Below are 15991 nucleotides of genomic sequence, written 5' to 3' on the forward strand. Positions count from 1 at the left end.
TGGGTTGGCCTTTACGTTTTTAATGTGCATGTTTTTTGGCATTGGAGAAGTTCAAAATTTTTTCTTCAGTTACATGGCTGTCCTAGGTTAGTGTACTGTACACAACCCAATAGGTCCATGTGAAGTAAGCATAAAGAATTCATTCATGAGCACATTACTAAAGGCAAGATGTGTTGAACAGTTTCTGTACTTGTATCAGATTCTGTTCCAGAATTGAAATTAACTATCTTGCAGTTTATACTTTTTTTTTTTTTACGTATCCACAGTATCTCTCTCTCTCTCTCTCTCTCTCTCTCTCTCTCTCTCTCTCTCTCTCTCTCTCTCTCTCTCTCTCTCTCTCTCTCTCTCTCAGGGCATAGTAAGGGAATATAAGTGGAGGGAGTCAGATTATTACAATGAGGTCATTGTCAAAACATTTGGAGGGAAATTTTACTTTCTTATCAAAGATGAGTACATAAAATGTGGGAGAAAGTTTGCTTTCAATTATTATAAACCTGTTACTGTAATAATTGTGCAGTGTTGTAAACCTGTTCATGGTGCAAACTATGATATTTATTTATTATTAATAGCGAAAGGAAGTGCATGACAAACAGAAAAGATGTCGTAGAATAGATTGTAGGCCTGTTGAGTGAGTGCTGTGAATTTGATGGTGAAACTTTGTTTGCATTTGTATTTAGCATTTCAAAGGGCTGTGGCTACTGTCAGTAAAATTCAGCCTTCTCTGCAGGTGTTGCAGCCGGCTGAAGGCATGTTATGGGCTCCAAGAAACCAAGAAGGAAAGAGCGGCATTTCAACGCACCTGTATCCACGCTCCTCACTGACTCACCTTGGGAATAATTCCTTAAGAAAAGAAAAAGTTGAAAAACTTTTTGCGTGTACATATTGTTCCTATAAAACCATCAGGAGGGGTTTGTTGGAAAACCACATCCGTACTCACACTGGAGAGCGACCTTATGCTTGCCAGTATTGCCCTTACACTGCTACTCAGAAAACGAACTTAACGTCTCACATAAGAACGCATACTGGAGAGAAGCCTTTCCAGTGCCCCTATTGTTCGTATCGAGCAGCAAAGAAGAGTAATTTAAAAGACCATCTTCATCAACACACTGGTGGTGAATACATTGCTCGTGAGAAGACGACTTGAAGTGTATAACATTGCTGGTGTCCCCCAAAATTGAAATTTGTTTGGAAGAAGTATTTTTCTCTAACATTTGTTTTGGGAAAGGAAAATCACCATATTAATTCAGCAGAACTTTGTTAAAAATATAACTGTGCGTCAAAAATAAACTTTATTTGAGAAACAGCTGATTTTGAAATTGACTTATTTGTCCCTATTTTTGTGAGTGAAAGCCTATCTTTTGACTGTTAAGAAAACAATATGTATTTCCAGTTTATGAACTTTGTTCATTAAATCTAAAGAACCAGGTTTTGGGCAGCTATGAATGATATTTTGTGGCTTTTGAAGTGTTGAGTTCATTATTTTGTTAGATAAGATAGCAACATCATGTGTTACAATTAAGTAAGACTCGACCTCCTCAACAGGTGATGCAGGAGGCAGATATGAGGACCAATGATGGAGGTGGAGAAGGGAAAGACAGAAGAAACTATGGACAAAACATAGGATTCTTCGAACTGGGCATCAGGATACACCAGTGCCCATACTGCTCGTATAACACGACGATGCTGCAAAACCTCAAGAGGCACTTCTTGAGGCATACTGGAGAGAAACCCTTCACATGTCCTTACTGCCCTTACAAGTCAACCCAGAAGGTTCACGTTGATACGCACATGAGAACTCATACAGGGGAGAGACCCTACAGTTGCCCTCATTGTCCTGCTCAGTTCAAAACGGGTGCCAACATGAAAAGACATTTAAAAAATCACAAACTTCATCAGTAGCATGTAAAGCAAAAACATTTTTTAGGTGGTAAAATAAAATGAGAATGAATTTTTTAAAAGATTATGTAAAAAAAAGTACAGTAATACTGTACAGTTTCATTGCAGCAATATGAAAGATAGCATCCTGTATTCATTTTGATATGCTATGCATTGTACAGATGAAGAAATTTAGAATATAAATGGAAAAACATTTGTTGTTTACAAATAACCTTAATATTTCATGTGTAATTTTTGCCACATTATGTATATTTTCAAGATTTATACTCATAAATAGCAAACTGGTATGTTTTATTTATCTGTAAGCAGTATTTTAAATCTAGCTGAAAACCATTATGCACAGTCAACAAAATATAAACCAAAGAGGGCTCAAAATGGAAATTAGCTTGCAGAGAGAGGCAAGTTTCAGGAAAAGGTGGTAACTCAATAAAGAAAGAATGAATATGTTTCTTGCTTAAGGATGTAGAGATCAGAAGATACCAGAACTGCAATAGGCAAACTATTCCACAATTTAGTTGTAGCCACGATGAAACTCCATGCAAGCTGAGTAGTACTAAACCATGTGCTACAAAGCGATATATTGCTTGTAGCTGCAGCCTGCCTAGTGTTGCAAGCAAAAACAGCTAGGTCAGGTGAAGAAGAATTCAGAGGATGTTTATTATTGCAGTAGATTTTAAGCATCAGACATACTGAACTCACTCACATCTATGCCTCAAGTCAACATTAAGAGCTGGCAAAATAAACTTGACAGATGAAGTAACCCTATCCAAGAGTTTGAGTTGAGAGTGAACACCTCAAGACCACACGGGAAAACAGTACTCTAAACAAGGAAGGAGAAATGGGTTAAAACACATAGATATATCATCATGAACCATTGAAAACATTTCGGCAAGATACCAACTTTTTGAGAACACAGGTAGCTTTATTATTTATAACCTTCTCAAAGTCACTTTCTTTTCAAAAGTTGCACCTAAAATCTTAAAAGTCACTGGCATTTAATTCTGAACCATTTAAATGTAAATGCAAAAGAGTTCTGGATCGACAAAACTATCACACTAGAAGGGTAAAGCTTCATGCACCAAAGTCTAGTCCACTCATGAATATGTGCCATGAAGATTTCCAACACTTGCTAGTTTAGTTGGCTGCAAAATTGTTAACCGCATTTTCAGACTTGTAATCATAATAAAGTACAAAAGAATCGTGCAAACAGAGTTTAGTATTAATGCGTTACACTTATTACAGTTAATAGATTTTATAATTTTTAATAGTACTATACCTAACCAACCACAGCTACACAGTATATATTACACTTATTTTATTATTAGGAACAAACTGCAACTGTTGTAGTACCAATTTAATACATAACAGTTTTTATAAACAGGTGTGTAGTACAGTATTGTAAAAAGACATCCTTTACATTCTGCAGTGTGCAAAAAGAGAAAAGTAGTATATGTACTTTATTGTACTGGAGTATATATATGGGAAATTGGTGTGAAATACTGTTAAATCCTGTAAAAGAGTACCAAATTCTTAGCTCACAAATTATTCTATTATTCTCTATTTTCATCTGATATTTGGGTAGCCTGTTACGTACTCTATTGACCCCTTTTGTTTTGCTGTATAATATAACCATATCTTTTCTTTTCTTTTGAAAAATATACAGTAAAGTGGGCCCCTACTTTTTCACTGGTTCAGTTATTCATGGGGTTTTCTGTGGGAAATATTTTTCTTTGGTAGTTCGTGGATTTTTTGTCGAGAAATATTCACTAATTACCTTATTTTCATGTTATTTTTGTGACTACATACATTTTTATGATAAAATGATTTATAAATTTTTAAATATTAACCCTTAAACGCCGAGCCTCTATTTACAAAAACGTCTCCTGTATGCGGCGTTCGGGAGTTAAGCGCGAAGCGGAAAAATTTTTTTCAAAAATCACAGCACACTTAGTTTTTAAGATTAAGAGTTCATTTTTGGCTCCTTTTTGTCATTGCCTGAAGTTTAGTATGCAACCATCAGAAATGAAAAAATATCATTATCATATATAAATATTGAAATATATGACCGCCAAAAAAATTTTTCATATATAATTTTATACAAATCGCTGTGAGCAAAACGTTAAAAGCTAAGGGATTTTTTTCTTTGTATTGTACACTAAATTGCGATGATTTTGGTATATAACAATTTGTAAAACGATCAAAGCAACACAGAGAAAATATTATCACAATATGATGCATGAATCCAATACGGGCGTAAATATTTTTTTTTTTTTTTAATTCACCATAAATCGAAATATTCTGCTAGAGACTTCCCGTTTGTTGAAAAATGAAGCTAATTGATTGAATATTACTAGACTGTAAGTGTTTTAGCTTACAATTGCAGTTTTCAACCATTTTCGTGTGATGAAATATTTCAAAACTGATAAAGCTACAACCATTATTTTCTGTTGAAGGTTGAAATTTTTTGGCAGTAATATCGTGATTTATGTGAAATATTTCAAAAGTGATAAAAGCTACAACCATGAATTATTGACTTCCAATTTATTGCTGTTATATTCTACATGAAATTAGCACATTTTTCATATATAAAAGTTGACGTAACAACTAATATCAAAAAAGCGATGCAAACATGAAATTGCACGATTTTCAGCGTGTAACGACTAATGTAAAAAGCAAAATTTCTGAGATGTTGCCGAGTTGCATCGCGCAGACGTAAGGAAAAGTTTTTTTTTTTTTTTTTTTTTTTTTTTTTTTTTTTTTCAGAAATTCACCCATAAATCGAAATATTGTGCTAGAGACTTCCAGTTTTGTTGCAAAATGAAGGTACATGATTGAATATTACTAGAATGTAAGATTTTTAGCTTATAATTTGCGTTTTTACCATTTTGGTCGAGTTAAAGTTGACCGAAGGCTTGAAATTTTGGCAGTTATCGTGATTTATATGAAAATATTTCAAAACTGATAAAAACTACAACCATGAGTTATTTTCTGTTGTATTCTACATGAAATTGCACACATTTCCTTATATAAAACTTTATGTAATGACTAATATAAAATGGTGCAAACATTACGACAAAAAATGAAAGAATTTCTGGCGAGACGTAAGGGAAAAAGTTTTTTAAAAATTCATCATAAATGGAAATATTGTGCTAAGGACTTCAATTTGTTGCAAAATGAAGGTAAATGATTGAATATTACTAGAATGTAAGAGTTTTAGCTTACAATTGCATTTTTTCAACCATTTCGGTTTGAGTCAAAATTGACTGAAGGTTGAAATTTTGGCAGTTATTGAGATTTATATGAAAATATTTCCAAACTGATAAAAGCTACAACCATGGGTTGTATTTTGTTGTATTTACATGAAATTGCGCACATTTTCATATATAAAACTTTTACGTAATGGCTAATATAAAACAGTGCAAAAATTACAACAAAATGAAAAGAATTTCTGGAAATTTTCGGCTGAGTTTAGCATGTGGACGTAAAAAAGTTTTTTCAAAAATTCACCATAAATCAAAATATTGTGCTAGAGACTTCCAATTTGTTGCAAAATGAAGGTAAATGATTGAATATTACTAGAATGTAAGAGTTTTAGCTTACAATTGCGTTTTAAACCATTTTGGTGAAGTCAAAGATTGACCAAAGGTTGAAATTTTTGTAGTCGAACGTGACGATGTCGTCCACTTGGCACCCAACAGACAATTTTAGTCACGCATGTAATACGTCAGTAGGCGTTTAAGGGTTAATATTAATGTAAACAGCAAAATAATTTTTTTTTTTTTTCAGTGCATATTGAATATTTAGGTACAGTACCATATGAATTCTTAGTGTTTCCCTTATGGACTGTCAAAGAAAAAGGGACAGCTTCAATACTGCATGAGAGAAAATGGCTCTGCCTGAATTTAGGGGTACAGTGTTCCCCTGTTTTTACACATTTCCACGTTTCATTTTGTTGCAAATTTTTGTGGAACACATTATTCACTAGACTTGGGAAATTTCACCAATTCACACATTTTTTCATTGAGCAATATTCACTACTGTACAGTAAACCCCCGTCTTCACGGACTCACCTATTCGCGGATTTCTCTATGGAACATATATACGCAATATTCGCTGAAATTCGCCCATTCACGGTATTTTTCAGAGAAATATTCACTAATTGCTGTATTTTCATCTCATTTTCATGACTAAATGTACTTTTTATGATAAAACTATTAAAATACTCAGGTGATGCTCGAGTTACGATAATTCGATTTTGCAATGGGGTAAGCAATCAATGCAGATACAACAATATTTATAAAATATTTTTAAATTTTGTGCGGGTGCAGGCAACAGCATAATGAGGCAGTGAGAGAGACCAAATTACAATAGACAGCTTTTCCTCCATCTCTTTATCCCATCTTATAGTTAAAAAAGTAAAAGAGAATGATAGAAGTATTGTTACTAACGTTAACGTTATACTCTTGCGTAAATGCGCACAGCCATAGACAGCCTACTGGGAAACTGTTGCTTTGCTTATAACCGAATCGGATAACAACAGCTGTTTACCTGGTATTTCAACCATCGTACAGTAATAAACAATTAATGTAGGTTATAGCACAAATGACGTTAAGTAGAATAGGACTGATATATTTTTACATTATACCCTTATTTGGTATGGATAAAAGATCAAGGAATTATACTGCTAAATTTAAGCTGCAAGTTGTTGCTGAAGCTGAGATAACAATGTTCAAGATGCTAATGACTATACTGTAAAGTATCGTGCATCGGCAACATGGATGAAACTCGACTGTAATTAAAATTGGAGAGGTATTTTAATCAGAACTACTGGGCATGAAAAAACACATTACAGTATTGCTATTTTTACGCCGATAAATGATAAATACATTAAGCTCATATTATGATGAAATCAAGTGAAAAAAGCAAACAGAATCTTGAATTTTTTTTTTATTACACAAAACAAATGCCCCCAAACAGCCTTCGTCATCTATTAATGAAAATAATAGATAAATTAATTTCACAACGAGACGTATTTTAGTTATATTTCGACTTAAAAACACATTGTATAACGAAAAATAACCTTGCCCCATATAAATAAAGTATCTAGAGATTCATTTACGCTAACTAGAAGTGAGTAAAAGCTCTCTGAACTGAGTTAAATACGGCGAAATAAACACCACATAAACGATTTCCAAACGAAAACATTGATCGCTATGATCACAATTTATAATACAAAAGCAATATAAGAATAATACAATATTATTTTATACAGTGAATTAAGGCATAACATTTTAAAAGATCCATGGAAACGATGCAAATTCATTATGTTGACGTTTGTATAGTACGATATGTGAATATAGAGTACAGTATAAAGTTAAGTATACCTTAGTTTAACCAGACCACTGAGCTGATTAACAGCTCTCCTAGGGCTGGCCTAGATTTATTTTATGTGGCTAAGAACAAGTGGGTTACCTAGCAACGGACCTACAGCTTATTGTGGAATCCCAACCATTATACCGAGAAATGAATTTCTATCACCAGAAATAAATTCCTCTAATTCTTCATTGGCTGGCTGGAGATTTGAACTCGGGCCCTGCACTGTGCTAGCCGAGAACGGTACCGATCAATCCAACAAGGAAGTAGAGTACAGTAGGCTACACTACCACATATGTATACAATATACCATAGTGTAGGCTAAGCTAATTCTTGTTTGTTATTCAATTTCTCTTTGTATTGAATTACCATAAGTCACTTTGCATGAACCTCCAGAATTAGCTGATATTAATAATTACTATACCGTGTGTGTATAGGGTATACTTTATAGTGTAGGCTAGGCTACCATATATGAATACATGGTACCGAATACCCTAGTGTAGGCTAGGCAAGTGTTTTTAGAAGGGTTCTAGGTACTCGCAGGTTTCAGCTATTCGTAGAGGCATGTGGTACGCATCCCCTCATAAATACGGGGTTTTACTGTATTTTCATTTTATTTTCATGACAATTTTTATAATAAATGATTTACCAATTTTCAGATGTTAATATTAATGTAAACATGGCAAAATATCTATAAAATTTTTAGTACAAATTAAATAAGTCTGTAATACAAATCATAAATTTGTTAAGCTCATTCTGGGGCCCACCCCAGAATGGCATATGGGCCCTATAGTGAGCTTTAGTGTACGATTCTCTCTCTCTCTCTCTCTCTCTCTCTCTCTCTCTCTCTCTCTCTCTCTCTCTCTCTCTCTCTCTCTCAAGGGTATTGTAAGATGTATTTGAAAGTATATTACTGTACTATAAAGTGTTTTTATATTATAGAGCATAATGTACAGTATCTGAAATATGTGTTAAATATTTTCATTTTATTTCCCAGTCTGCTTTTATTGAAATGCAAAAACTTGTAATTATGCATGGAAAATCTGAAAAAAATAAATGACAAAGTAACATCACGTTTATCTATAAAACTATACAGTACAAAACAAACAAACATACATGCATAAAAAATCAATCTCTCATATCTCAGAGAGAGAGAGAGAGAGAACTTTGGTGTTGATGCATTGAAGCACAGTAACCTGATTGGGACGAGACTTCACAATGGCTGGGAGGAGAGTAAGAATGTTGAGTGTTGCCTATGTATGAAATATGGATTTTAAATATTTTTATGGTGATTAGAGATGAAACATCAACAGTGATAGAATATTCTCTTGTGTACTGTTATAATGTGTGTGATAATCATAGTCAACTAAACTTGTACTGTAATGAAATATGGTACAGTAAATCAGAACAAAACAAAATATATGGCAACACTACAAGCAGTCCCCGATTATCGGCGGGGTTCCGTTTCTGAAGGTGTGATGATGACCAGAAACCGCTGATTTTCAGGGGTTATTGGCGCCGAAAAGCGCAGATTTTCGGTTATCGGCGCCTCTGTTAGGTATGTATCGGTGCCAGTACCCAATTATCGGTACTGATAAGCGGAAATTGGCGATTCTCGGCGCCGAAAATTGCCGATTCTTGTCGCTAGACAAGCGCCATAAAACCGGATCGCTGTTAACCGAGCCCACCGTTAACCAGGGACTGCCTGTACCTCCGTGAACTTGCTGGATTTGTATATTTTCATGGTTTTTTATGATTACATATAAAATTTGGATTTTAAATATTTTTGTGGTGATTAGATCAATACAGTATAAAAGATTCTGTAAGTGAGATAACGTGGTATTCATATTTTCAGGGTCTTCTCAATAAAGTATATGTATACTGAGAGAAAGAGAAAGAATGAAGGCACAAGAATTTTTTTATAAATTTATTGGAGATGGTGAAGACTAACCACAACATGACATAAACCAAGAACTTACTTTAGTAAATTATTTCTTTTATCATAAATGTATTTGTACATAATCATGAAAATACTAACATGATGTAACAAACCTAGCGTCTCAACAGTAGTTCTATCTTAAAATATGTACTAGTACAGTAAATATAATTTCAAAATCATCTGAATACATCAATATACGTAAAGTGTAAGCCCAGTGCATTACAGAATATGCAAAGTTACGTAAGCCAAAGAAAACGTGCATGTCTGAATGACAGGGAATACTTAAGAGTAACAGTTGTAGGCTGATACTTAATTTTGCAGCTTGACTTTGAAATGACATGATGGTGTTCTGGGACGATAGTTTTTGTTTGAACTGTCAATTTTTTGGCGATGAACTGTTAAAATAGGCAGTTAATAAGCGTTTTAGGGGCGTATATAGCCTACTTAAGAGTAGTAATAGGAGAGTACTGTAATGTAAGGTTACTTTGGGTGTTTTGGGATGGCGGTTTGGGGTGTATTTTTGGTTGAAATGATATTAAATTGTTTTAGTATGATAATTTTAAGGTATATATATATATATATATATATATATATATATATATATATATATATATATATATATTCTATATATCAAATTAAGCAGTGAAATGTTAAAATAGGCAGTTATAAGCATTTTTAGTAGGGATTTTTTTATTTCCTCGGTAGGTTCTGGAACCTATCGCCGTGTGAAATCGGGGGAGCACTGCAACTTTATTAGTTTTCACACACAGCTGGAAGCCATACATTTTTAAGGGTAATGTTGTAAGATGACTTTGATATGATATTAAAATATTATGATGGTAGTTTAAGATATATTTGGTGTTACAACTATTAAATACAGTTACAGTATAAGCATTTTGAGAGGGGGTTTCCAATGTATCACGGATTTTTGGTATTCGTGGGTGGTTGTGGCACCTAACCCCCGCGAATACGAGGGGTTGACTGTATAAGGGTTTAGTGCCCTTATTCTCTCCCAGTAATTCACTTTGCCCATTTCCTATTATGTCCCTTGCTAATAATAATATGTGGCCCATTCTGAATTGTTAGGGAATTTTTTTTCTTGCGGGTGAGTTCTGCTGATGTCAATGTTCTACATATACATTTTTTGTATAACCTTTAACCCATCTTTGTTTCGAGGTTGGCTGCACATTTCTTGGGCTCCAGCTGGCGCTAGAGAATTTTTCTCCTATGCTAAGAATGCAGGTTTGTTAGTTATGAAAAATACAAATTGATTTAAAATTTGTCAGCTTAGGAAGACTCCTCTCATTTCTGTCATGGTTCAACCCCAAACGTTGCTTGATCTTGATTCAAATCATCTCTCGTTTTGAAGTATTCAGCTAGCCTTTGAGAAACTTGGTTGCACCAGAAAACAAGTCTTTTCACATATTCACTATGGAGCTTGTAAAGCCTCATCCTCACTGAATTCCAAACATATGGTTTGTCTAGCACCTGCTTATTTTGTTTTTACTCGTGGTTGTCTGAAATTGGCAAGAAATTTCTTCTTCCTCTGAGTGGCACGTGGCTTGGGAAGCACTTTTAAACATACCTAAATACAGTATGTGCATTGTATGTATGTAGAATACAGTAGATCTTCAAGTCCAATAACAGAATGGTGTACCATAGTCCTATATGAGGACAGAAATCATCAGTTCTGGATGAATCTCCCCTAGGTAGATTCTCTGACCTAGCGCCTGTTGGTAAATTTGGAAAAATAAAGATAAGGATTTTGGAACCTCTTAGATAAACATCAGTGATTTATTGAGGAAACTGTTACACCACATGCTAGGAACCAAAACCTGCAAAAGAATGATTAATTGAGAGGTGGATGGGATTGATAGCACACATTAAAAATTGTCTGATGCAGTTTTCCAGAAAAACACAGTATGAGAACTTGATGTAAAGTCCCACTTTTTACTTAAATTCAGTCAGTTAAAATCCTGGAAAATTCTATGTATCTTTATCACAACAAATTAGGAGAAAAATTTACACAAAACAGAAGGATAGCTGAGAAAAAGTGACCTAACAATGTAGAGCTTGGTTAGTTAGGATGTAAACAATAATGTGAAGCCAAACGTAGCATAGATGTGAGGCCTCCATGCCAGGTAGAATGCTACTACACCAGAATAACTGATTGATTATTTAACTTGCACCGAAGATCAAAAGTCATGGACGCAAGACTACTGCATGTACTACGGTAGTTTCCAGATGTAAATCAAGTATACTTTAACTAGGTTTGTGCTGTGCATCACTAGTGAGGGTGACCTTCCTGTGAACCATCCATATGTGAGTTAGATGTTTCACTCAGTCATTTGGTCAGTCTACCTCATAATATTATATAATAACCTCCCTCTTTGAAAAGTCTTTGTACATTGCCCTTAAAGAGAGAAGTTGTTGAACAAATATAGTATAAGAAAAAAACAAAGAATGAATATGGTATAAGAAAAAACAAAGAATCAAATACGGGGAATGACACTGAGGTTGGTTACTGAGAAGGATGAAAGCACTGGAAATACTGTGTCACAATCCTAGAGCAGTGAACGAAGTTGTGGGCTATACCTAGGTTCACAAAAAGTGAGATGTATGCACATACAAATGGGTGGGCACTACTCACTAGAGAACTGTCCTTTTCTCTGTGCATAGAAGTCTGATGAGAGTAGGGGTTTTGGGAAGCAATAGTATGGCATTCATATGATTAATGGGGTTGTGATGCAGCAAACTAAATGGGGGTTGTAGCATGTTGTTAAGCTAGAAAATTTTGTCTAATTATTTTTCCTATTAAAATTATTGATAAGCAAGACATCTTCACTGTCAGTGAACTTGATGATTGCAACACCACTATGCAATATCAAATCAGAGATGCATGCAAGAATTTTTATGCCTTAAAACTACAATTGGGAACTCTTGACCTGAAAGGCAGCCTATTTTGAAACAATTATGGCAAGACATCCATAAATTTCCTTTCAAGTTCAAAACAATAAAAAAGTAATGCTTAGGCACTTTTCAGTATCTGAAAGATATTAGATGACTATAAGCATGTGAGTACAAAATTCAGGGCACTCTTCTGAGATATCTTTTCCACTGAAACTCTTCAATCATGCTTTGGGAATGGGATGGAAGAACACCATGTGGCATGGAGAAGGTCTTCATGTTGTTAGGTTCATGAATGCTGGTAACATACATGCATAAAATCAGTTGCTTTTTATTTCAAGAAAAGTTAAGTTTGTTAAAGCAATTATCAGCACAAGTTAGGCAGGTAATCATTGTCTTAGTGAACTAGTTATTGTGCAGATGAGTTTTAATGTATCATTGTATTACTGTAGTTGCCCTAAATACCACTTGTGATAATATTAAAATTGGTAGCATCACTCTAAAGTGACAGTGATAATATTGCATATCGTAGGTTTTAATAATGGTGAATGAATGATACTTTATAACCTAATTGCTTTGTGTTGGTTTTGTGTCTGTTATGTTTGTGTACATGATTATGATCTGCTTTTGAATGTTATTTTAGAGTTAGGCTTGTGCAGCATAGTTTGAATTTTCTCAGAGATGAATTGAAAATCACTTTACTTGGACCTTTTACTTAAAATAGAGTAGTGTATTGTGTTTTTTAAGGGGAACTGAAGCTTGGATTTACGTTAATTAGATAAGAGTATGAAAGTATTTTCCTTTCATTTTCACTGTAAAGTAAAACCCTGCCTACTCTGCAGGTGGAAGACGTGACAAACATTTCGAGGAGCGGCAGAGGAAGAAGAGTGTCCTTTGGCAATGTTGGCAACCAAGATTCATCATACAAAATCCACCAGTGCCCCTACTGTTCATATGGGAGTCCCCTTTTACCAAACCTGAAGCGTCATATTTTGAAACACACTGGCGAAAAGCCTTTCACTTGCCCTTTCTGTCCTTATAGATCTTCCCAGAAAGTTCACGTCGATGGCCACATACGGACTCATACAGGAGAGAAGCCATATGGCTGTTCTCTGTGTCCCTTACACTTCAGGACATCTACTCATTTAAAAAAGCACATGATGAGTCACAAAATGTGATTCAAAGATACAAGTCATAAGAATGTTATATTATAGGATAGTTTTTATTTGGTGGGATACACTTTTTAAGAACAGTATACCTTCAAGTACAACAATCATCCCAGTTGCAGTCAAAAGTTCTTGAAGCACAGAAGCTATTGCATTAGAATCATGTCACCGTGGATTGGGGAAGGGAGACAGTAAGCAACACTTAGTCATAGCCCAGCCTTTGTAAACTATAGCTGGCATATTACTGTTGATGAATTCTGTTTTAGTGAAAGCTAAAAATTTTGAGAATAAAAAAACACAAAGTACCTGTCTGTATTTTTACGAAAATAATTAATATGGATATAATTTAATGATATAGTAATGGATAATAAACAGTTTAGGGGGTGACTGTAAAAGATGATTATCAATTCAACACACCGATTGCCAAGGATTCACAAGATAAGGTTATGTTCTTGACAGAGATATACAGGGAATGACCTTGATCCACTATGAATTGACATTTGAAAAATGCACAACCCTTAGTCATGCACTGCTGCTGGATGATAACTTTGTCAATTTATGGAAGTAATGTAACTGTTTACTATACCCAAAATGCCTGATAGAAGACATTGTGTAAGGAAGTCAGGTAACTAGTATGTTATTGCAGGATTGTACTTATTTTCCTAACTGTGAAAACCAAGGTAGCTGACGATTGTCATTTTGGATGTATTTCTGAGGTGCTGATTTGTCCAAGTTTTGATAAGTAGTTTGCACAGAGCAACACTTGTAACCCAAGTCTCTTCTGAATAGGGCCAGTTTTGTAATTGTACATCATAAAGGCTGTTGGAGGGCTGTGGTGTTAGTTATGCTAAAATGTATTGTTTGTTCAAGTCCTAGGTTTGTTAATAAAAATACTTGTACTGAAGTAACTTTTTTTTTATTGAACCACGGGTGATTATATAACATACAGTGATGGAAGGTTAATGCAGATGTTTTGGGGTGTAAAGGATGTGGTACACTAGCTGACAGCTCTACAAAGGGAACTGTAAGATACAAGTGTATCATAGCATGTGGAGAAGAAAATATTATTTCTGCTTGAAGCAGAAGTGGTTGACGCATCCATTCCATCCATTTCTATCTACCAGCAAGCTAACAAACCCCCCCACCACTTTCCATCTTCACTTGTAAACATTCAGCAAAAACTCATTGACTTGACAGATGCATGATGAGTGATTGCCATTCGTTATTAGAGCTAAACATGGAGGCCTAAATCACCTTTCAGGTCCTCTTGATTCTTATTTGTTCTGCAGTTGCTTGTTCTGGAAGTTTACCAGGTGCAGAAGTATTTTCTGCTCTCGAGATATGGCTTCATAACCTTTAGTTAATTAGTAAAGTTTATATTGTTAAAATGCTTTAGAATCTTAATCCGGGAAGTTTAGCAATATATTAATCTACTTTGCTGAACTTGGAATATGAGATTTTCTCTGCATCATGCGTAGTATGGAGGGATGATAAGCTAGTTATACTATGGTGGCACAGCCTGTTTTCGTTGGAAGTGCATCTTGGATAGAATGGAAGAAATAGGATAATAAGATAGTGTGAGCATGCTATGAAAATATTGGAAAAGGTGCTGGTGGAGAGGCTGAGAAAAAATGTTCAAATTGATAGTTGTCATTCTGGCTTCTTGGTAGAGCTCAACAACAGAAGCTGCCTTTATAATGAGGTAACTGCATGAGACGTACCTTGCAGAGTAATAGATCTTGAGAAAGCATTGTGGTGCCAAGACAGGCCAAATAGATGGTCATTCATACCGGAATGACTCACTGAGTTCATGATGGTTCTGTACCATTACCATTACATAAAATCTATAGTGAAGACCGGACGGGTGCGCTTGAATAATTTGAGATAAATGGTTGTATCCATCAAGAGCCATGAGATCTTTGCTGGAGGAAGCCGCTGTAAAAAGAAGTGCAGAATTGGAGCTTCCTGAGACATGCTGTCAGTAGATGACCTAGTGTAACAGCAAAATGTAAAGAGAGGTATGCTAACAAAGACTTTCTCATTATTGAGTAAAAGTCAGTAGGGGAAAGAACGTTGGTTTATTTGCTGATGGTTATCAAGATGTTAAACCCCTCACACAAAGAAATTTAGACTGCCCATTCCTTAAAATTTTGTGGAAAAGTAAGGATATCTTAGTTTAACCAGACCACTGAGCTGATTAACAGCTCTCCTAGGGCTGGCCTGAAGGATTAGATTTATTTTACGTGGCTAAGAACCAATTGGTTACCTAGCAACGGGATTTTGTGCACCTTCCCTTAAAAGAAAAAGTGAAAGACGCTGTATTTTATATAATAATTCCTTTTTGAAAGGAGTAAACATAACATTTCACCTTTAGTATCCATTATATACATAGAGCCCCTGTGAACAAATGCCATTTCATCCTTTTCTCAACTGTCTTATTCAAGGTATGTTGGTTATCATTTGGCCCAGTGTGAATTGTCTTCAGTGTGCTTCCTCTTTTTCACCCCTGTTATCCCTTTCCTTGTGGTATCCAGTTGGGTGCATTCTACACCAAATGACTATCTTTCAAAGTCTGTCACATTTCTCCTCTATCTATCTTGGTATTCTAATAAAAGTAATAAAAAAGAGAATACAAAAAAAGGCCATAAACTTTATGAATACTTCTTTTTGTTAGTTTTCGAAAACTATTTTTCAGTTTTGGAAAACTAAG

General features: G+C 34.9%; 1 protein-coding gene across 24 annotated transcripts in view; it reads left to right on the forward strand.

Annotated features, from left to right (window-relative positions):
* The window catches only part of LOC136844994 (zinc finger and BTB domain-containing protein 14-like), a 256025-nt gene that overhangs the window by 106806 nt on the left and 133228 nt on the right, over nucleotides 1-15991 (forward strand). For 3 of the 24 annotated variants that reach the window (XM_067114510.1, XM_067114516.1, XM_067114517.1), the window contains one exon: nucleotides 728-2089. The exons of 18 other annotated variants lie outside the window; for them this stretch is intronic. Coding sequence is in view for 5 of the 6 variants with exons in the window: in XM_067114516.1 (XP_066970617.1) it covers nucleotides 728-1144 (417 nt within the window). In the remaining variant the exon portion in view is untranslated. Of the gene's footprint in view, nucleotides 1-727; nucleotides 2090-12957; nucleotides 14187-15991 lie in introns of those variants that run through there. 3 more of the 24 variants (XM_067114538.1, XM_067114541.1, XM_067114523.1) reach the window with 2 other exon arrangements.

The sequence above is a fragment of the Macrobrachium rosenbergii genome, chromosome 13, assembly GCF_040412425.1.
Source record: "Macrobrachium rosenbergii isolate ZJJX-2024 chromosome 13, ASM4041242v1, whole genome shotgun sequence".
Lineage (NCBI taxonomy): Eukaryota > Metazoa > Arthropoda > Malacostraca > Decapoda > Palaemonidae > Macrobrachium > Macrobrachium rosenbergii.